At 38.5% G+C, this 22,540-nt stretch overlaps 1 protein-coding gene across 10 annotated transcripts in view; it reads left to right on the top strand.

Annotated features, from left to right (window-relative positions):
- Positions 1 to 22,540, top strand: part of ST6GALNAC3 (ST6 N-acetylgalactosaminide alpha-2,6-sialyltransferase 3) — a 626,405-nt gene that overhangs the window by 356,891 nt on the left and 246,974 nt on the right. For all 10 annotated transcript variants that reach the window (XM_070780186.1, XM_019957248.2, XM_070780174.1 and 7 more), the window contains one exon: positions 14,750 to 15,159. In XM_070780186.1, the coding sequence (XP_070636287.1) occupies positions 14,750 to 15,159 (410 nt within the window). The remainder of the gene's footprint in view (positions 1 to 14,749; positions 15,160 to 22,540) is intronic.

The raw sequence follows: 22,540 nt of genomic DNA, 5'->3' as shown, positions 1-22,540 counted from the left end.
TAACCACTAGTGTGTTCTCTTTAAGTCTCCTTTTTTTTTTTTTTTTTTTTAAATTTCACTAGTTTGTTGTACTTTTTAGATTCTACACATAAATGATATCATGCAGTATTTGTCTTTCTCTGTCTGACTTATTTCACCTAACATAATGCCCTCCAAGTCCATCCACATTGCCACAAATAGCAAAATTTCATTCTATTTTATGGCTGAATGATACTCTGTTGGATACATATACCATATTTTCTTTATCTACTCATCTGTTGGTGGACATTTAGGTTGCTTCCATATCTTGACAATTGGAAATAGTGCTGCTGTGAACATTGGGATGCATGTATCTTTTCAAATAAGTGTTTTGGTTTTTTCAGATATGTACCCAGAAGTGGCATTGCTGGATCATATGATAGTTCTATTTTTTTTTTTTTTTTTTTTGAGAAACCTCCATACTGCTTTCCACAGTGGCTGCACCAATTTGTATTCCCACCAATGAGCTTCCCTGGTGGCTCAGATGGTAACAAATCCACCTGCAATGCAGAAGACCTGGGTTCAATCCCTGGGTTGGGAAGATCCCCTAGAGAAGGGAATGCCTACTCAGTCCAATATTCTTGCCTGGAGAATTCCAAGGACACAGGAGCCTGGCAGGCTATACTCCACGTGGACACAACTGAGTGACTAACACTTTCACCTTTTGATGGTAGTTCTATTTTTAGTTTTTTGAGAATCCTCCATACTGTTCTCCATAGTGGCTGCACCAATTTATATTCCCACCAATAATGTACAACAGTTCCCTTTTCTCCACATTATCATCAACATTTGTTATTTGTAATTTGATGATAGCCATTCTAACAGATGTGAGGTGATATCTCATTGTGGTTTTGATTGGCTTTTCCCTGATGATAAGCAATCTTGAGTATCTTTTCACATGCCTGACAATCATCTGAATTCCTCTTTGGAAAAGTATCTATTCAGGTCTTCTTCCCATTTTTTAATCAGATTTTTTTTAATATTGAATTGTGTGAGCTTTTTATATATATATATAGAAAATGTTATATAATGTTAACCCCTTATTTGCCATATTATTCACAGATATTTTTTCCCCATTCAGTAGGTTATCTTTTTGTTTTGTCAATAGTTTCCTTCACTGTCCAAAAGCTTTTATATTTAAGTAGGCCCTATTTGTTTATTATTGCTTTTATTTTCTTTGTTTTAGGATAGAAGTCCAAAAAATACTGCTACAATTTATGTCAAAGTGTGTTCTGCCTATGATTTGCTCTAGAAATTTTATGGTTTCTTGTCTTACATTAAGGATTTAATCCATTTTGAATTTATTTTTGTATATGGTTTTAGAGAATGTTCTAATTTCATACTTTTGCATATAGCTGTCTAGTTTTTCCAATGCTACTTATTGAAGAGACTGTCTTCCCTTTGAATATTGAATATTTTTATCTCCTTACCATAAATTGACCATAAGTGTGTGGGTTGATTTCTGGGCTCTCTATTCTGTTCCATTGGCTCATGTGTCTGTTTTTGTGCCAGTACCATATTGTTTGGATTCCTGTAGCTTTGTAGTATATTTTGAAGTCAGGAGCATGATTCCTTCAACTCTGTTCTTCTTTCTCAAGATTGTTGTGGCTATTTGGGGTCTTTGTGTTTCCATATAGATTTTTAAATTACTTGATTTTGTTCTGTGAAAAAAATGATGCTAATATTTTGATAGAGATTGCATTGAATCTGTAGACTTCCTTAGGTTGTATGGTCATCTAACAATATTAATTCTTTCAATGCAAGAACATGGTTCAGTTCAGTTCAGTTCAGTTCAGTCGCTCAGTCGTGTCTGATTCTTTGTGACCCCATGAATCGCAGCTCGCTAGGCCTCCCTGTCCATCACCAACCCCCGGAATTCACTCAGATTCACGTCCATCAAGTCAGTGATGCCATCCAGCCATCTCATCCTCTGTCGTCCCCTTCTCTTCCTGCCCCCCAAGAACATGGTACTTTTTAACTATTAATGAATTTGAATATTCTCTATTCTTTGGTTTTTGCATTTCCAAACTGGAAGGAATGACTTACACTACAGCTTCTTTCCTGAAATTCTTCTCAATTGAAATCATAGGCCTTTAATTTAAAGCCTAAATTAGCCACATTTTTCTCCTTATTTCCCAAATAAGCATAATCTTAGGGTATACGATACAAGCATCTCTCTCCCTATCTCCACTGAATGAACATAACCCCACTAAGACATTCTTGTTTCCTTATCTCTTCCATTTGCTCATTTTCCTACCATTTATTTCCTTCCACTATTAGCTTGAAATTTATATTATTAGTGTCCATAATTATTTTTCAGTGTCAAGCTTTCAGTATACCACTTGCTCCAAGCTTCAGCCCTGGATCAAGCTGGATAAGCTCTCTTCACCCTTGCCTCTGTGCTTCTAAACAGTACTTAGAAAGAATATAGAATCTTACAGTATCATCATCAAAAATATGTACTTTCTATATTTGAATGGTGGCACAGTTGGCAATCCTTTTGATTCTTGCCCAAAATGCTCTCTTTCTCAAAAGTTCATATCTCTCCTTAATCCTGTTAACCTTACCTCTAAGTCTCTCAATTAACCCTTGCTTGCTTTATAGAAATGTAAGGGAATCTGAGGTAAACTCTGGTTGTATCCCACTCTTGTAAGGTCACAGTTTCTTGTCATTCTTAATTCTTTTTTCCTGTCTTAGGGGAAGAAGTGTCTATTTTTGCAAAGCTTGCCCATTCAACTGTATCAATAAAATAAATTTTATTTATTGTTGGACTAGAATTTATTTAAAGTATTGTGTTATATGGCTTCCCTGGTGGCTCAGACAGTAAAGCGTCTGCCTGCAATGCAGGAGACCTGGGTGCAATCCCTGGGTGAGGAAGATCCCCTGGAGAAGGAAATGGCAACCCATTCTAGTACTCTTGCCTGGAAAATTCCATGGACAGAGGAGCCTTGTAGGCTACAGTCCATGGGGTCGCAAAGAGTCAGACACGACTGAGCGACTTCACTTCACTATTGTGTTATATACCATATATATATATATATATATTTTTAGATTTTTTTTCATTATAGGTTTTTTTTTATTTTATTTTATTTATTTTTTTAACTTTTATTTTTTTTTAAACTTTACATAATTGTATTAGTTCATTATAGGTTATTAAAAGATGTTGAATATAGTTCTCTGTGCTATACAGTAAATCCTTGTTGTTTATCTAGTTCATATATACTACATGCGTGCTCAGTCACTCAGTTGTGTATGACTCTTTGAAACTCCATGGACTGTAGTCTGACAGGCTTCTCTGTCCATGGACTTTTCTAGGCAAGAATAGTGGAGTGGGTTGCCTTTTCCTACTCCAGGGGATCTTCCCAAACTAGGGATAAAACCCACCTCTCCTGCATCTGAGAAACCCATTTCATATAAAGTAATATGTATTTGTTAATCCCATACTCCTAATTTATCCCCACCCCACCCATTCCCCCTTTGATAACCATAAGTTTGTTTTCTATGACTGTGAGTCTGTTTCTGTTTTATAAATAAGTTTATTTATATTGTTTTTTAGATTCCACATATAAGTGATGTCATAATATTTGTCTTCCACTAATTTGATTTAGTGTGATAATCCCTAGGTCCATCCATGTTGTGGCAAATGGCAATATTTCATTCATTTTATGACCAAGTAATATTCCTCAAGGGCTTCCCTGATGGCTCATTGGTAAAGAATCCACCTGCCAAATGCAGGAGATTTGGGTTCTATCCCTGGGTCTGGAAGATCCCCTGGAGAAAGAAATGCTAACCCACTCCAGTATTCTTGCTTAGGAAATCCCATGGACAGAAGAGCGTTGTGGGCTACAGTCCATTAGGTCACAAAAGAGTCAGACATGACTTAGCAACTGAACAACATCAGTAATATTCCTTAAGTTGTCGACTCCTATCTTTTCTAGGTTCTCACTCCATTAGTGAGCCTTTGTCACGTATTTGCAATTTCTCATCCTTCACCAGCCCTTTCTCTCAAACTATAAACCCACTAAAGCATCCTTCAGCTTAGGAAAATAGAACAAGATTAAAAAAAAAAAAACCCTGTGTTGAATATTTGTCAACACATGTTCAGTTTATCGCTAGCTTTATATATCTGGCAAAAACTCTACATGACAATTAAAAACATTTATGAGGTAATATGAGTTTCCTAGGTTCCAAAGCAAATTCTAGCCAGAACATAAAGGTGTTTAATGCTATCTAATCAGCAATAGCTATATGGAAATATAATCCAGAGGTAAACTGGCCTCCAATACTTTGGCCACCTGATGCTAAGAGCTGACTCATTTGAAAAGAACCTGATGCTGGGAAAGATTGAGGGCAGGAGGAGAAGCGGACGACAGAGGATGAGATGGTTGGATGGCATCACCGACTCATGAGTTTGGGTAAACTGCAGGAGTTGGTGATGGACAGGGAGGCCTAGTGTGCTGCAGTTCATGGGGTTGCAAAGAGTCAGACACAACTGAGCGACTGAACTGAACTGAACTGAAACTGGCCTCAAAATTAGTCAATTTTTTTAATGACCTGACAGTGAGAATTACTCCCATTTTCTCAGTCTATAGATAAAAATTCTTTTTTTGGTTTGAAAAGACTCATTTGTCTTCTAGTCCAGAGAATGCAACGGGCTTCCCCAGTGGCTCAGCAGTAAATAATCTGTCTGCAATGCAGGAGCTGCAGGAGGCACAGGTTTGATCTCTGGGTCTGGGAGGTCTCTCGGAGGAGGGCATGGCAACCCACTCCAGTATTCTTGCCTGGAGAATCCCGTGGACAGAGGAGCGTGGTAGGCTACAGTCCATAGGATCGCAAAGAGTTGGACATGACAGACGTGACCTAGCACACATGCACCAGAGAAAGCAAACTGCTTTCATTTGGTATGCCTGCATGATTATACAGATGCACTTTTTAAAGGAACTTCCCAATGAAGAGAACACACCGTCTATGGTGACTGAGAAACAGTTTTATGTTGCTGGTTTTAGAATTATCTCTTGACATTAACATTTTTATGCACCCCCCTGTTAAGTTTTATGCTTGAATATAATGCCACCATGTAGGAATCAAGGTAAATGCCATATCCCAAATCCACAGAGAGCCAGAGCCAAACCGTGGGTTAGCAAATCTGTCTTTTTATGTGCAGTTACTCATACTGTATGATTTATACACACTGCTTTTGAAAGCTGCATTAACTGAAAGAAGCGGGATTGTGGAGGGGCAAAGAAGTACATATACAGGCTGGCTTGGTTGAACTGTGTTGAATTCTCCTTAGAACCATCTTTACAAGTCTTTGCTCACAGTTAGAGGTCTGCTGAAAGTGACTCAGTGTGGATGAAAACAGCTTGCTTAATCATTCCTGAAACATGGGAAAAATTAAAATACATTTTTTTCTTTGTCAAGCAATAAAAACAATGCCAGATTGTTAATGCCTTTTTTGTACCTTTCACTTGAAAGACCTCAAAAGAACATCAAGGAGAATAAAGGCAAAATCTATTCCCCAATGGCATCATTATACATGTTGAAGCCTCTAAAACTAAAACTCTAAAGACATTCAGGAAGAGTAGAGAAATAAATGACAGCAAACTGAAGAGTGTGTCTCTGGAGCTTTGTTCAACCTGCTTTGTTCAAATTCATTCAAATTGCATGATGAAAAGCAAAGATCTCATTTATTTCAACATTAAAGTAGGAAATTAGTGAGTGGTGAATTTGCTAATTGTCCCGTAAAGCATTTAAGATGCCAGGAGTGCCCCATTGCTAATATTTTAAATTGCATTCTCATGATTGAAGTGAAAGCAACCCTTAGAGTGGTGTAAAACAATGTTTTTAATAATTTAAGTCGGTTCGATTCAAACATGATTTTGTTCTGAAATATTTATCGAAGCTCCTGTTTTTATTTGAGATGAGCAAGTTTCATTTTAGACTTCAAGACATCAAATGGAAATTCATTTTGAATATGGGGATAAAATAGGGAGATAGATTAGTTCCATTCAGTGTGTATTTCATTCCTGGCTGTGTCTGCTCGCTTCAAAGGATGTGGAATTAGCAGGTTTGGTTAAATTTTAGTTGAGTTTTTAGTGACCTTTTCTAATCCTGACTATTTCATAATTTAATGTCTTGACCTTCGTTTTCCATGGAGCCACCACAGTGATAAATGCAGAGATTTAATAACTAGAACTAGTTGACAGGTGACCTTTCGTACATGGCCATTTCTCTTTGCTGGGGAAACCACACTGTTTTGCAAGTTTTAATTCACAGATTTTAATTATCTATTCTATTGTCTATAAGCCTATTCATGGAGAAAAAAGTAAAGGTTAAATATTTCATTCTTCTTACTGATTAAAATGTAAAGTGCTTGGCAGTTGTCCCAATATATCATTCAAAAAGGATAGGGCAATTTGTCAGTTTCTTACCCAAAGAACAGAGAAGGGAAATTTTCCAGAGTGGTTTGGCTGGTAAGGAGCAGGATGGAAAAAGTGGCTAGGAGAATGAGCTGTCTCATTTGCAGGATGAGGGTGACTCTGTGTGTGTGTTTGTGTGTGTGTAAAAATAGAGCAGAGAAACAGAAAGAAGTCTTGTAACTATACGTGTCCTAATTTGAAGAGAAAGTGACTGACTCAATAAAAGGTGAGACTTCCTGATCAGAGTGAATGACGTATTAGTTTCAGTCATTTTTTTTTTTAAACCAGACAAGAATCAATTGGACATGTCATGGTTAATTGGTTTCTAGAGTCTGCCTAAATAATATTTAGTCACAGGAAAATAAAGCTAATTATTAAAATACCACAGACTCTTCAAAAGAGATTAGAATAGCCTCATTTTCCTCTCTTACCTCCATAGTATCAAGGATTCTCTTGCACTTATATTCTTCACATTTGTGCAAACAAGAATTCATTTCTGTGCTGAATGCCCATGCTTATGGTAAGTTAAAACTAAAAATCCACATGACTGTAAAATGACCTAAGGATGAACATACTACCTAGGCAGTTAGTGTTCTAGAATCTTCATATGTATGGAGAGGGGAGCGATTCAAAGAGTTAGAGGAGGGCTTGGCATCTCAGCTATCTTTGCCACCCAAGGAGTTGACAGCAGTCACTGTGAGCTTCTAAAGTGAATTTACCTCCAGGAGACTTTGCACTGGGGAGAGGTATTCCCTTAGCCATGGAGACCAGTTTATAAAAGCATCTGCCATGGCTTTGTGTTTTCTCAGATGTGGACTGTAATAATTTAATGCTTCAGAAAGAAACACAACTCACTCCTGTTACAAAAAAAGTTTGAAAAGCAAATTGAGTGAAAAAATGTGGAGGACAATGTTAAAGCTAATAAAATCAGTCATGATTAGTTTATCTTAGACTGAAATTTCAGCCATATTTTAAACTTCAGTTCAGTTCAGTCGTTCAGTCATGTCCGACTCTTTGCGACCTCATGAATCGCAGCATGCCAGGCCTCCCTGTCCATCACCAACTCCCGGAGTTCACTCAGACTCATGTCCATCGAGTCAGTGATGCCATCCAGCCATCTCATCCTCTGTCGTCCCCTTTTCCTTCTGCCCCCAATCCCTCCCAGCATCAGAGTCTTTTCTTTGCATGAGGTGGCTAAAGTACTGGAGTTTCCGCTTTAGCATCATTCCTTCCAAAGAAGATTAAGAAAAAATATCAACATAGTTTCTTATGCCATCATAATGTCATTGCCAGAAAGGAGAGATTATTTCTATCCTCATACATTCTATCTAACATTCCTGAAGAGAATTTCATCAGTTAGGAAACTTTGTCCTCTTTTGGTGAAATTTTTGGCCACCAGCATATTTAAAAGCATTGATTTATAATTTAATGTAGATAGTTTTAATATAATACTGGGTGAGAGTTGAGGTGTTTGCCTACATGTTTATTAGGGATAGTGCAAATTCATAATAAATATTTCTTTAATACCTCCCACTTCTTATTAGGGCTATGAGTGCATTTCACAAAAGATAATATGTGCTGTCTTCTTAACCTGAAAGATATCTAGTACTCACTGGACATCATGTTCATTTCAATTTCAGTTCAATAATATGAAGTAAAAACTAACTTTTGAAGAATTTACTATGAGAAATGAATGGAATAATGTAATGAAGTGCTGGGCAGGATGACTGGCCCATAATAGGTATTTAATCATGTTAATAATACTCTGTATTTATATGTCTCCATCACACTGTTTTAAAGGAGGCAAATGTCAAGATTTGTTTTAGCAGAGAAAGGACTTGTTTTTCAAGGCAGTACATTAGACCTTTAAAACATTGGGTTGGCTAAAAGGTTCATTCAGGTTTTCATAAGATGTTATGGAAAAAACCAAATGAACTTTTCAGCCAACCAATAGTATGTGAATTGACCCTGCTGTTGCTGCTGCTAAGTCACTTCAGTCGTATCCGACTCTGTAGTTGATCATAAAACATCCCCACCTACCTCAGAGCTGTATGCTGAGGTTAAAATTCACAGTAATTAAAATCCTAAAATTATTTTACCCTTAACATAGCCTTGTTAAGTGCATGGTAAAAATTACTTGGTTGTGTCGACTAAAAAAAAAAAAAAAGTACAGCTTGAGAGTTGTGAATTAAGTTTTATTTGGGGCAAAATGAGGACTGCAGCCTGGGAGGCAGCACCTCAGATACTCTGAGAGACTGCTCCAAAGCGGCAGTGGGGGAAAGTCAATGTATAAGGTTTTGGTGAAGGGAGCACTCATTTTATAAAAAGGTTTTGTTAGTCATGAGGATCTGATGTCACTGTGAAGGGATTTAGTGCTTCTCTAGATATGAGGAGATGCAAGGATTGAGATCATAAAATCTTTTCCTAAAAACATCCAACTATCTAAAGGACTGTCCCTCCAGATTCCCTGGAGTAAAGAGTGCCTCACTGGACCCTGAACTCCCTCAGGGTTTGTTGAAGGTCAACAGCTATAGCAGCATGGGATTCAATCTCTGTAGAGGCAGGGCAAACGCCTTTGCTATTCAGTCGTTGGCAAAGCTCTTGGTAAGTGCCAATTTGTAGTTGACAGTTGTTTACTAGATATCATTGAATTAACTTTCCCCAAGTTGAGTATTTATTACCAGATATACAGTATAGAGGTAGTATATCTTGTAAAGGGAGAAAATATCCAAATCAAATAAGGCAACCCTTGGAAATATTGCACATTCAGTTCCAGACCGCTGCAATAAAGTAAATATTACAATAAAATCACATGAATTTTCTGGTTTCCCAGGGAATATAAAAGTTATGCTTATACTATACTGTAGCCCGTTAGGCATGCAATAGCCTATGTCTTAAAAAAGTACATACGTTAACTTAAAAAGTACTCTATGGCTAAAATATACTTAACCATCATTTGACAAAACAGGGTTGCTGCAAACCTTCATTGAGTCAGACAAGCTGTGGTCTGTGTGATCTGATTGGCTAGTTGTCTGTCATTGTGGTTTCAGTCTGTCTGCCCTCTGAGGCCCTCTCTCAGCACCTACTGTCTTACTTGGGTTTCTCTTACCTTGGATATGGGTATCTCTTCACGGCTGCTCCAGCAAAGCGCAGCAGCTGTTTCTTACCTTGGATGTAGGGTAACTCCTCTTGGCAGCTGCCCCTGACCTTGGACATGGGGTAGCTCCTCTTGGCCGCTGCCCCTGACCTTGGACATGGGGTAGCTCCTCTTGGCTGCTTCTGAGCCATGGTGCAGCCATATGCAGATGACACCACCTTTATGGCAGAAAGTGAAGAAGACCTAAAGAGCCTGTTGATGAAAGTAAAAGAGGAGAGTGAAAAAGTTGGCTTAAAGCTCAACATTCAGAAAACTAAGATCATGACATCTGGTCCCATCACTTCATGGGAAATAGATGGGGAAACAGTGGCTGACTTTATTGTTTTGGGCTCCAAAATCACTGCAGATGGTGATTGCAGCCATGAAATTAAAAGACACTTGCTTACTCCTTGGAAGGAAAGTTATGACCAACCTAGATAGCATATTCAAAAGCAGAGACATTACTTTGTCAACAAAGGTCTGTCTAGTCAAGGCTATGGTTTTTCCAGTAGTCATGTATAGATGTGAGACTTAGACTATAAAGAAAGCTGAGCACCCAAGAATTGATGCTTTTGAACTGTGGTGTTGGAGAAGACTCTTGAGAGTCCCTTGGACTGCAAGGAGATCCAACCAGTCCATCCTAAAGGCGATCAGTTCTGGGTGTTCATTGGAAGGACTAATGCTAAAGCTGAAACTCCAATACTTTGGCCACCTCATGCGAAGTGTTGACTCATTGGAAAAGACCCTGATGCTGGGAGGGATTGGGGGCAGGAGGAGAAGGGGACAACAGAGGATAAGATGGCTGGATGGCATCACCAACTCAATGGACATGAGTTTGAGTGAACTTCCGGAGTTGGTGATGGACAGGGAGGCCTGGCGAGCTGTGGTTCATGGGGTCACAGTTGGACACAACTGAGTGACTGAACTGAACTGAACAAATCTTCAATTTGTTTAAAAGAAAAAAGAAAACACAGTATCTATGAAGCTCAATAAAATGAAATGCAGTAAAGTAAGATATGCCTGTATAATGATGTTACCCACCCCCCCAAAAAAAAATCAGTATCTTAGACTTCAGATGAAAGGAAGCATTTTACATTTGTGAGATTTCTCTTAGGAACACAGCTGCCTAGATGGTTGGCTGAATATTTGTGGTAATCTCAGTTTATAGACAGCCAAAGCTCAAGCAAAGCATTTGGCTTGATGATGTTTTGAGTGTATGAGAGGGAAAGACAAAGAGGTCAAATTTGTTTTTAATGGAAAGAAACAAAAAATAGGGAGAAGTCAACTGAAAAGGAAAGTTCAAAATTATGATAGGGCTTGATAAAGTGGAGTCAGATAAATCTTTCCAAAGGTCTCGGAAAATCCAGGGCCTGTATCTAGAAAGAAACTGCTTACTGAGGCAGAACTGAGCGAGTGGACACACATGGAATAAATTTTCAAGCAAAAGCCCCAAATCAAATAACATAAATGAGCTCAAGAAACAGCAGGACATTTTAACAAAGAAAGTTGAGATCACAAGATGCAGTGATAAAGCTAATAAAAGGAACTGAGATAACCAGATAAGAGCAGCCCCTGGGTCAAACCATCCATTCGTGCCCAGGTGTGTCTTTCTTTTTATCATGGCTTACTGTAGTTTGAAAGTGCTTTCAAACATTTGGATGAGTCCCTTGTGCTTTAACAAGCTCTTCGTGTTACCTGAAGCTTCTGATTATGATTAGGAATGTTTCATTCATCTAGCCCTGCACTCCTATCATACTGTAAAGATGGTCCTGCAACCATGTGGTAAATAGAACAGTCACACCTGCAGCCATGACTCCTGGTACCTCATTCAGGAAACCAGACAGCTAGGTAGTTCTGAGACCAAGCAGTATGACATGAGCAAGTCTCGTACAACTCTGGCCTTGGTGACAATATGGCCAAGTGAATAGTATAAAAGACAGGGGCAATTTAAAGATCACCACCTACTCCCAAAGGTATTATATTCATAGCACCCTGCCCAATTACGTATTTGTCATATAAACAAGAGGCCATTGTTCCCAATATTTGCCCTCAAGTTATTAGTCAGCTGCTGACCTCATAGCTGCACAGCTGATATGTTGTCATGAAACAGACTGTGAAGTCTTAATTGATCACTCTCAGAGGTTACAATTGTCAAGTGAAACCAGTATGCTGATTCTTATTAGTTAAATGAAGCCTTGTTGTGGCTGCTGCTGATGCCAAGTCACTTCAGTCGTGTCCGACTCTGTGCGACCCCATAGACGGCAGCCCAGCAGGGTCCTCCACCCATGGGGTTTTCCAGGCAAGAGTACTGGAGTGGGGTGCCATTGCCTTCTCCGTTATTGTAGCAGAACCAGCTAATTCACTTTAATGACTTGGAAATCCAATGCTAATTGCTGCATTTTGGGTATTAGAACACCTCCAAGGCTTTTTCTTTATATCTTTCTTTTTGATTTTTTTTTAATGTGTGGGGGTGGCACCCTAAAATGTTTTTAGTATATAGGGAAGCAACTTCTTGGAACACTAAATGGAACCTAACCTCCTGTACCATATGCATTTTGGTGATAAATTGGAATGTGTCATGTGATACACAAATTAAATAAGGCATTGATTTATGTGACTGATTTTGGAGGACTCAGCTAAGTCTAATGGATGTCAGGAAGAACATTGTATTCTTCCTTACAATCTTCCCAAGGATTGTAGGGAAGGGGCTTAAATGCAGAGGAAGGGGCTTAAATCAATGCCTGAATCTACGAGGCATCCTCTTGTGCCTCCATTTGCCCTTTGGTGAAGTCTTCACTGTGGCACCAACCTAGAAAATCCCATTGCCAAGTGCCCTAATACAGTCACCCACCTTGAGTGGAGATATTCTGACCTGGTGCCTGGACCACCTGCTGCCCACCTTAGTTTAGAAATCTTACTGGGGCAGGAGCGATGGACAGTCACTCCATTTCATAGCAGACTATTAAGGCACTTCAAAATGGACCTTTGTGGGCTGTATAAGTAAGGTTTTTTAAAATTCTTAATTTTGACATCTCAGATAAATAGATTCACTCACCTAGATTGAACCTGTGGGTATGTTGATGTGTTTCTTCTGGATTGCTTTTCTCTTTTTAACTAAATCAGCAGTTCTAGATGAATTGAAAAAGTCCACTTCTTCCCTAATACTATGTTCAGGGTCCTAATAAATACTTTTCATTAAATTGCTTTCATTTCCTAACTTGACCTCTGTATATTTGAAATACTATAATATTCCAGGGATTTCTGAGGAGTGGGGTTAAATGAAGACAGACATTGAGCCTACTCTTATGGAGTTTACTTTCTAGTGGACAGACATAATTAAATAATAAATTGTAACACAACTAATACACAGTGTGGAAGAGGCCACTGACCAATAGGCATCAAGAAATCTGGGGTCACATATCAGATATAAATGTAGAATCTTACAGAAAGAAAAGAAGAAAGGCATGTATCAGCAAAGTGCATTGTCCCCTTATCACTCACTGTTTAAAAGTTCACTTTTCTTTATGTGTGGGGAAATCATAAAAGGAATATACAGTCATTCCTCCATACCCGAGGGGGGTTGATTCCAGGACCCCAGTGGATGCCAGAACCTGCAGATGCTCAATTCCCATGCCATGGGCTTTCCATATGCTCCAATTCTGCATCCACAGATCCAAGCAACCCGGATGGTGTGGTATTTTCTATCCCCAGAGTGTCGACTGTATTTGGTTTGCTTGCGGGTATGCCAAGTCGCTTCAGTCGTGTCCAACTCTTGGCAACCCCATGGAGTGTATAGCCAGCCAGGCTCCTCTGAGAATCCATGGGATTCTCCAGGCAAGAATGGAGTGGGTTGCCGTCCCCTCCTCCCAGGGATTTTCCCGACCCAGGGATCAAAACCATGTCTCTTCTGTCTCCTGCATTGGCGGGGTGGCTCTTCACCACTAGAGCCACCTGGGAAGGAAAAAAAAAAAAAAACAAGCAGAGAATAAGGGAGAGAGCGGTGGGTTTAGAGTTGGATCTAGAGTTGAATCCACCAATGCAACTGTATCACCTGCCAGCCCTGAAAGTTGATGCTTAGTCTCTATGAGTCTCTGTTACCTCATTGGTTAAAGTATGTGGAATCTAGAAAAATGATATAAATGAACCTATTTGCAGGGCAGAAATAGAGATGCAGATGCAGAGAATGGATGTGTGGACACTGGATGGAGTCAGGGGGAGGGGAGAGTGAGACAAATTGGGACATTAGCATCGATGTATATACGCTACCATCTGTAAAATAGCTAGCTAGTGAGAACCTCCGGTATAGCTCAGGAAACCCAGCTCAGTGTTCTGTGATGGCCTAGATGGGTGGGACGGTGGGGAGAATAGCAGGAGGGAAGTCCAGTAGGAAGGGGATATATGTATAGGTATAGCTGATTCACTTCATTGTACAGCAGAAATTAGCACAGCATTGTAAAGCAATTAAACTCCAATAAAAAAAGAAAAGGATGGTGGAGACTGTCTTTGTATGTGCCTTCCTTGAGTTCTTAAAAAGAAGCCTTTCCTATCCAACTAGAATAAACAAGAGCACAACGGTTGTTTAACCATGGTGATGCAAGGGAATTTTTTAAGATTCTCTATAATATTTTTGCTACCCTGAAATTTATCTTCAGTAGTTCTGGGTTTTGAAAATTCAGAATCTCATCATTTGCTGAATTTTTTATATTTTTGTCAACTGCTACATAATCATTCATACATATAAGTAAACTTCAAATTGATGCCTATATATACTCCTTTTGCATTTCTTTTTTTTAGCCATCACCCTTATTAAAGAGAGCAAATCTTTCTGTATTTCCTTATTTCATTTGAAATAACAGTTTTGAATGAAAAGACATCATAAAAGGTGGGAAACAAATGACTGCTTTTTCATTGAATTTCAAAGCAACACAAGAAAGAGAAATGAAAGTTATTTCTTAGCAATCCATATTCACTTTTTAAATGGAGGCATGCCCCAAGCTTGATATCCTATGGAGCTAGTTTTGGATTAGTATAAATATATTTCAGTGATATTCCCACACTTAGCAATTATGCACAATATCTGGAATTTGTTTTCCCAGAAAAACTTGTTGGAATATGAGGAACTTTCTAATTTACACATTTCTCCCCTACCTGCCCTGTTTCTCTTTCTGTTTTTCAGCCTTTGCAACTGGACTGTAATCTTTGTGCCATTGTGTCAAACTCAGGTCAGATGGTCGGCCAGAAGGTGGGGAATGAGATAGATCAGTCGTCCTGCATTTGGAGAATGAACAATGCACCCACCAAGGGCTATGAAGAGGATGTTGGCCGCATGACAATGATTCGCGTCGTATCCCATACCAGCGTTCCTCTTTTACTGAAAAACCCTGATTATTTTTTCAAGGAAGCAAACACTACTATTTATGTTATTTGGGGCCCTTTCCGCAATATGAGGAAAGATGGCAATGGCATTGTGTACAACATGTTGAAAAAGACTGTTGACATCTATCCCAATGCCCAAATTTATGTGACCACAGAGAAGCGCATGAGTTACTGTGATGGAGTGTTTAAGAAGGAAACTGGGAAAGACAGGTGAGTCCTCTGAGAAGTGGCCTTTTTGTCTTTCATGCTGTCTTTGCAGAGTTCTTTTGCCAGCTATTAAATGAACAGTTATTTTTCAAACCGGTTGTTATATGTTTTTGACTATTATGATTACTTGATGAGCCAGCAGTGAGGCCCCATTTAGTCCACCTACACCAACTTCTCTCTCTTCATTTTGATTGGATTGAAGCCCCCCCCAACAACAACAAAAAAAAAACACTGACTGCTTCCCCAAGATATCTTTAGGTTTGTTCTTATTTAGTTCAATTTGCTATTGATTAAATTGGATATAAGCTGAAAGAAGTCTACATATTTTTGTCTCAAAATAGAAATGTTAAGGAACTTTAGGACCTAAACTCCTTTGGAAGTTGTGGCAAAAATTTACTGAGACTCCAAAGCAGAACAGGCTATTGATTCTGTAACCGGGTTGCAGAGCTTCTTGCCTGCAAATAGGCCATGCCCTTGTAAACTTGTGATCACCATAACTTAGCATTTAACACATTAAGCAGAATATCATGTTGAAATTAAGCATTACTTAAAATCATTAACAGTGGGTTCTTGATGAGAAATGAGATATATATATATACCATTCACTCAGTTAGCTAAAAACCAATTTGCATATTTTTATTACATCTGGTTTATTACATCTGGTTTTCTGCAGCATTCTGTAAAATACCTTTCCTGAGGTGTGCTTGCTTACTTTTCTCCTGCTCCTTACTTTTCCTGCTTCCTCCCTGCTCCCTCTTCCTCCTCCTCTTCTCCCATATAACTTACTTTTTTCTTCTTCTTCTTTAGAAAGGTAACCAGTATATGACAGAGAAGCAGAGTTGTAAATCAGTCTGTCTTTTATTTTAGTTCATATGTCTAGTACTGATAAAGAACTGCTGAAGGAAAAATATTGAAACTGATTGCTAAAATGTTGAATTACCACTGAATATTGCTTACTTGTGCAATCAGTTCAGTTCAGTTGCTGAGTCATGTCCGACGTTTTGTGACCCCATGAATCGCAGCACGCCAGGCCTCCCTGCCCATCACCAACTCCCGGAGCTCACTCAGACTCATGTCCATCGAGTCAGTGAAGCCATCCAGCCATCTCATCCTCTGTCGTCCCCTTCTCCTCCTGCCCGCAATCCCTCCCAGCATCAGAGTCTTTTCCAATGAGTTGACTCTTCGCATGAGGTGGCCGAAGTACTGGAGTTTCAGCTTTAGCATCAGTCCTTCCAATAAACCCCCAGGACTGATCTCCTTTAGAATGGACTGGTTGCAATATCATGGATAAATTGAGCATTGACTATAATTCCAATATTAGCATTCTGATTTCCTCAAGATGTATATCTTTTATCCTTTATTATTATCAAATTTAAACCTTTAACTGTATTGAGTTATGTGTTTGAGAAAGGGAGTTTCTAACATCTCTGGATAGAGTTTTAATGCTGGTATTTATTTTAAAAATTTTATGCGGACCAACTCTCCTAATGATAATGTAGGTCAAATTTAATGTTTTCTACTTCTGAGCACCAAAAATGCATAGCTCCTAATGAAACGCAAGATAAATAGCCGTTGATAGTGGCCCCTTTCTGAAGGAGATCAGCCCTGGGATTTCTTTGGAAGGAATGATGCTAAAGCTGAAACTCCAATACTTTGGCCACCTCATGCGAAGAGTTGACTCATTGGAAAAGACCCTGATGCTGGGAGGGATTGGGGGCAGGAGGAGAAGGGGACGACAGAGGATGAGATGGCTGGATGGCATCACTGAGTCAATGGACGTGAGTCTGAGTGAACTCCAGGAGTTGGTGATAGACAGGGAGGCCTGGTGTGCTGCGATTCATGGGGTCGCAAAGAGTCGGACACGACTGAGCGACTGATCTGATCTGATCTGATCTGATCTACTTTAGAGTTAGTGAGAAGATTCCCAGTGTTTAGATTTGAATCAGTGTAGTATAAGTGGTCCAAAGAGACAGGCAGTAGGGATAAAAGGAGTAGGTATGTGCTTCAAAGAAATATGGTCACCTGTATCATCATTCTGTATAAATATGATCATTCTCAAGTGGCTTTGGAAATTTCTGATTTTTCACTAGCCCAGAGCAATGCAGTTAATTAGGTATAGTTGGTTTTTCATTAATAACAGTTTGCCCTTGGGGTATCACCTAGTCATAACTATAGGCCCTTGAATAATTTAGGGGTATCAGAGAAGAACTCAGCATGCTGTCTGTTCCCATGCGTTTTGCTTGTATCATGTTGGTTTTGCTGTGAGCTTTCAGAGACAGCACTGTCGCAGATCTATGGACTGGGCGACAAGTGCTGGGAAAGAATAGCTTTGGGAGGTTCATTTTCCTACTGTCTCTAAGGAGGAAAGCTGTTTATATAGTAGGAAAAAACTCAGTTGTTAAAATTAATTTTGCAGGTATCATTCATTTCATAGAGTTACCAAAATAGAAGTATAGAAATCAAGCCAAAATGATTTTATGATGCTTTGTAGCTGTTTTCTCCCCCAAATCTAATCCTGTGTTTCACTGAATACTTCAACCAGACCAAAGAAGACAACCAAGTAATAGAAATGAGCAGAATGGATAGTTTTGGTAAAATCTATTTGAATGACAAAAGGCTGACCAAAATGATCTCAAGGGCTGCTATCTCCACTGTGGTTTTAATCTGTGTCCTAAATACAGCTGTGTTGATTTGATTGTTAAAGATTTCCCATAGTGACCTGATGTTCATTGCCACTTTTCAAAGAGACATTTTTTAAATTTTTATGAAGAGAAATGTCACACACTTATAGAGAGACTAATCCTGTAATGAACTCCTGTGTACCCACAGTTCAGATTGAATATTATTAACTCATAGCCAGTCTTCTTCCGTCTATACCTCTATTTGCTTTCTCCTTTCCCAAGGTTTGTTTTGAAGCAAATGCCAGGCATCATATTATTTTCATTCATAAATATTTCAGCATTTATCTCTAAAAGATAGACTCTTAAAAATAAACACTATGCCATTGCCCCACATAAAAATCAGTATAGTCTCTTAATAACAATATATATTTAGTCTGCTTTCAAATTTCTCCAATGATCTCATTAATATTTTTAACAGTTAATTGTTTCAGGATTAGTATTAAGGTCCATACATGTTCAAATAAGGATTAGCATTAGTTTATACATTATAAATAATTGATATGTCTCCTATATTTCTCTTAATCTATAGCTTCTTTTCTCTCACTCTCTCCCTTTATTATTGAAAAAGATCTAGTCATTCGTCCACAATCTATATTTTGCTGACTGCCCCCCAGTACTTCTGCTCTGATACCTTGGTACAGTGAGTCCCCTACATATGAATGAGTTCCATTCCAAGAGTGAATTTGTAAGTCCAACTTTTGTTCGTTTAAGTCCAACAAAGTTAACCTAGGTAGCCAACTTACACCATTGGTTATATAGTACTGTACTGTAATAGGTTTATAATACTTTTCACAGAAATAATACATAAAAAACAAACACAAGAAGTAAAGAAAATGGTTTTAATCTTAGAAAAGTACAGTCGTGCAGTACAACAGTTGGCACTTCTTAGCAGTGCCAGCCACATCACCGTTGCTTTCACCCTTGCTGCTGGACATGCTGGGCTTGAAATAAAGATACTGTACTACAGTGCACACTACTGTCCAACCACATGTAGAGGATACACACACATGACCGTGTATGCCAGACCTGCGAATAACTTACTTAACTGGACATTCAAACACATGTTCACATCTTTGAAAGTTTGCAACTTGAAGGTTTCTATGTAGGGGACTTAGATATTGAGGGTTTATTGGATTTGGGTCTAATTTTTAAAATTGTTTGTTTTTTTTTTTAATCAAGATTACTAGGTGATACTTCTGTCAGAATGAAGACAGTTTTCTCTCTTTTTATGTTAGCAGTCATTAATGATCATTGTCCAGATCCAATAATTCATTAGAATTATGGTGCAAAATGGTGATATTTCATCATTTCTTTTTCTGTTATTAGCTGATATGCATTATAAACTTGCTGTCATCAACCATTTGGTTACTGTGAGATAGAAGATAGTACAAGTTCTTTCTCTTCATTTATTAGTTTTAAGGCATTGACACCATCATCCTCCAAAAAAGGACCAGTAAATTTATTGTTTTCAGTATTAACATATCCACTTAGGTACTTAAACCTATTTGAAATACTTTAATTCATTAAAATTATGTTCTTATGCTCAAATCGTCCTATTTTGAGCTATGGGAACCTCTTTAAATTGGTTTTTGCATACTTTTGACATGTCTTTAGTAATCTTGTAAAACAAAGTCTTGTAAGTTCTTTTTTGTTTCCTAATATTATATGATGTTTAAGGCTTTTCTTGTACATATCCTGATGCATGCCGTATCCAGACATTTTCCCCAAATAACTTGGGTCCTTTTATTGATAGTGTTGAAGAGAACATAATCTTGGCTCTACAGGTACTCATAACTACTGGATTGGTCTTTGTTTCTTGGTCTTTTCATTACACTGAACTAGTATATAAACAACATATGCTATATATACTGTTTAAAGACAAATGATTATGAGTTCAAACTGAAACTTCCAATTCAAATTCAGGACTATCAGGTTTTTATTTTATCTCATCTATCTTACATTTGTCTTCTTTCTGCCTTGCTGGCAATCACAGGTTCTAGAAGCACCAATGTAAATACTCATCTGCTTTATCCCACAGTATACACACAACACTCTTAGAATTAAGAGTAACACTGCAACCAGAAATATGATTACTGTAAACATTTTAAGATTATTCTGCATCAAAGAAGATGTTTTAATGCAAGCATTTGTGTGAGTCCATGCTCACAAAGTGTGTATTGGTTATATCCTAACAAAAGTTTAAAATTTTTTCTAAGTAAATAGAATTAAGTGAATACATTATTGCAGGTATGAAGGGGTGAGGAAAAAGGAATATCCATATAATTTGACTTTTGTGTAAACTATTTGGTTGATTTGCCTGCACTTTCTGGAGGTAAGTGCTAATTTTCATCATCAGGTTTTTAGTGGTGACATTATGTCACCGTTATGGTGTATAATTCATAGAATTAAAAAAAAATGTGTCCCTAGTCATTAAAGTGATTCATGATAGGAAAATGATTAAATGGAGTTCTTCAAAGAACTATTTGCCTCTCAACTTGTTTCTTCAAATTATCAAAATCCTTTTAAAAAATATAAGCCCCCTCCTCCGTTTACAGTGGGCATCTTTTCATTTTTCTAGCAGTTTTAATTTTTATCTCAAGGAATTCGTTATTGAGAAAACATGAAGTAATAAAAGAAATACGTACCCTGTTAAATTTCTTAGAATGAATTTAGACCAACTCATACACATGTTGGAATACTTTTTCAAATCGAATGAAATTTAATTTGCTTTCTTATCAGTTACTGAATAAAATTATTTGGCTTGTCAATTAGAAAGGGTGACCTTGTGGGAAGAATTGAGAGAACAAAAAGAGAGGCTGCTTGCTCTTTCTCTGTTCATCTTCTGGGGCTCAGTTTTCTTTGGAATTCTAGGCCCTTTGGGTAGTGGTCACCGTTATATCTTCACTTACCAAGTATTTTTTTTTTCTGGGAAACAGCCACGTTCAACAAACCAGGAAACTTTGGAATTAAAGGCCTTGTAGTGAAAATAATCTAAGCCAAAATGGATCTCTTTTCCCCCTTTGAATGATGGGTGTGCATACATAATACTAGCTTGCTGACATTTACACATTTGCATTAATACATCTTGAGACTGAAATACCCTAGAGGTGCTGCGGGGCTAACACTGGCAAATGGTGCTACGTTCAACATTTGAAGAATGGGATTATGTGCCTGGCCATGTACAGATGCAAAATGAATGTTAACTCTCCCGGAGAGGTGGCACAGCCTATGTGACACATTCTGCTTACCTATGGACAGATAGGCAGTTGCAGCTTGCCTCCCACTTTAGAAATACATTAGCAAATGTGGGCACATTATTGAATTAAATAATAATTGAGAAAGCTATAGTTCTTATTAAAACTGCAAAGCTAATTCGGGCCTGATAAAGGGACCTGAGCTGCCCTAAGTAGGTCTTCACTAAGTGGACACCAATGTGGCTCTGCCTTCAGGAATGGATGAAATTAATGAAAGCTAGCAGCAAATAGATCAATGTTTCAAGATGTTACTGCTTTAGGTTCAAAGGATGTAAAGGGAAGGAGTTACTTCTAAAGCATTTAGAAAACAGGAGATACAAAAGTCACTTTCAGAAGACACTGTCAAAGTGAGAAACGGATTGGTAAGTACCAGCCATGCATGGCGAGTCTTTGTTTGTGTGCTCCATCCATTCCCATTCAATCTTGCAGAGAGAAAAAGAAATCAGCAATGTGTTATTCCTCACTGTCTGATGTTGGAGATGGAGTTGTCATCCGGTGTGGGTTTTAAGTGCAGCCCAGTGGGTTTTAAGTGCAGCTTCGCTGTTTTAGCTGTCGACTAATAAGATGTACAACTTGAAAGTTGTGAGTTAAGTTTTATTTGGGGCAAAATGAGGACTGCAGCCAGGGAGACAGCACCTCAGATAGCTCTGAGAGACTGCTCCAAAGAGGCAGTTGGGGAAGGTCAATATATAAGGTTTTGGTGAAGGAGGAGTTCAGTGCAGTCAAGTCCTTACTTACAAAAGGTTTTCTGCTAGCCACGAGAAGCTAATGTCAGTAAGAAGTGATTTAGTGCTTTTCTAGATATGAAGAGATGCAAGGATTGGGATCATGAAATCACTTTCTGAAAATATTTAACTACCTAAAGACCTGTTCCAACAGAATCCCTGGAGCAGAGTGCTTCACTTCACTCTAAATTCCCTAAGGGGGTGTTGAAGGTGAGCAGCTGTAGCAGCACAGGGTTCGACCTCCACAGAGGCAGGAGGCAAATGCCCTTGTTGCAGTTGTTCACTCACTGGCAAATGCTCTTGTCAAGAGCCAATTTACAGTTAACATAGCTTTGACCATTTTGAAAGTTTTTTGTGCTACTGTGTGATCGATTTTAGGGATTAAATTGGCTCACATCCCTTAGGTTTGCAACCCTTAGTAGTTCCTAGAGTGGAAAGAGGTTTCAAGCCTCTCCTTTGAGAATTTGGGAACTCCCTGAATGTCCCCATTTGTTGGGACACAAAACAGGCAAACTGCTCAACAAATGCAGTACAGCAAGGTGGGAGTGGTGGCAGAAACAAAACTCAGAAGCTGTGTTGGCCAGAGAGCCAGCCACAAGGCACAGACCCATGCCTCGTTGCCCAAAAAGGTACTGTTACCCTACCTGGACTCCAAAAACAAAGATGCCTAATCATTTCTAACTCAGGATAAATGGGTACTAACCTCAGGAAAACCTGGCCCAAA

Source organism: Bos indicus, chromosome 3 (assembly GCF_029378745.1).
Source record: "Bos indicus isolate NIAB-ARS_2022 breed Sahiwal x Tharparkar chromosome 3, NIAB-ARS_B.indTharparkar_mat_pri_1.0, whole genome shotgun sequence".
NCBI classification, from domain to species: Eukaryota; Metazoa; Chordata; class Mammalia; order Artiodactyla; family Bovidae; genus Bos; species Bos indicus.
This window is presented reverse-complemented; position numbering and strand designations above follow the sequence as displayed.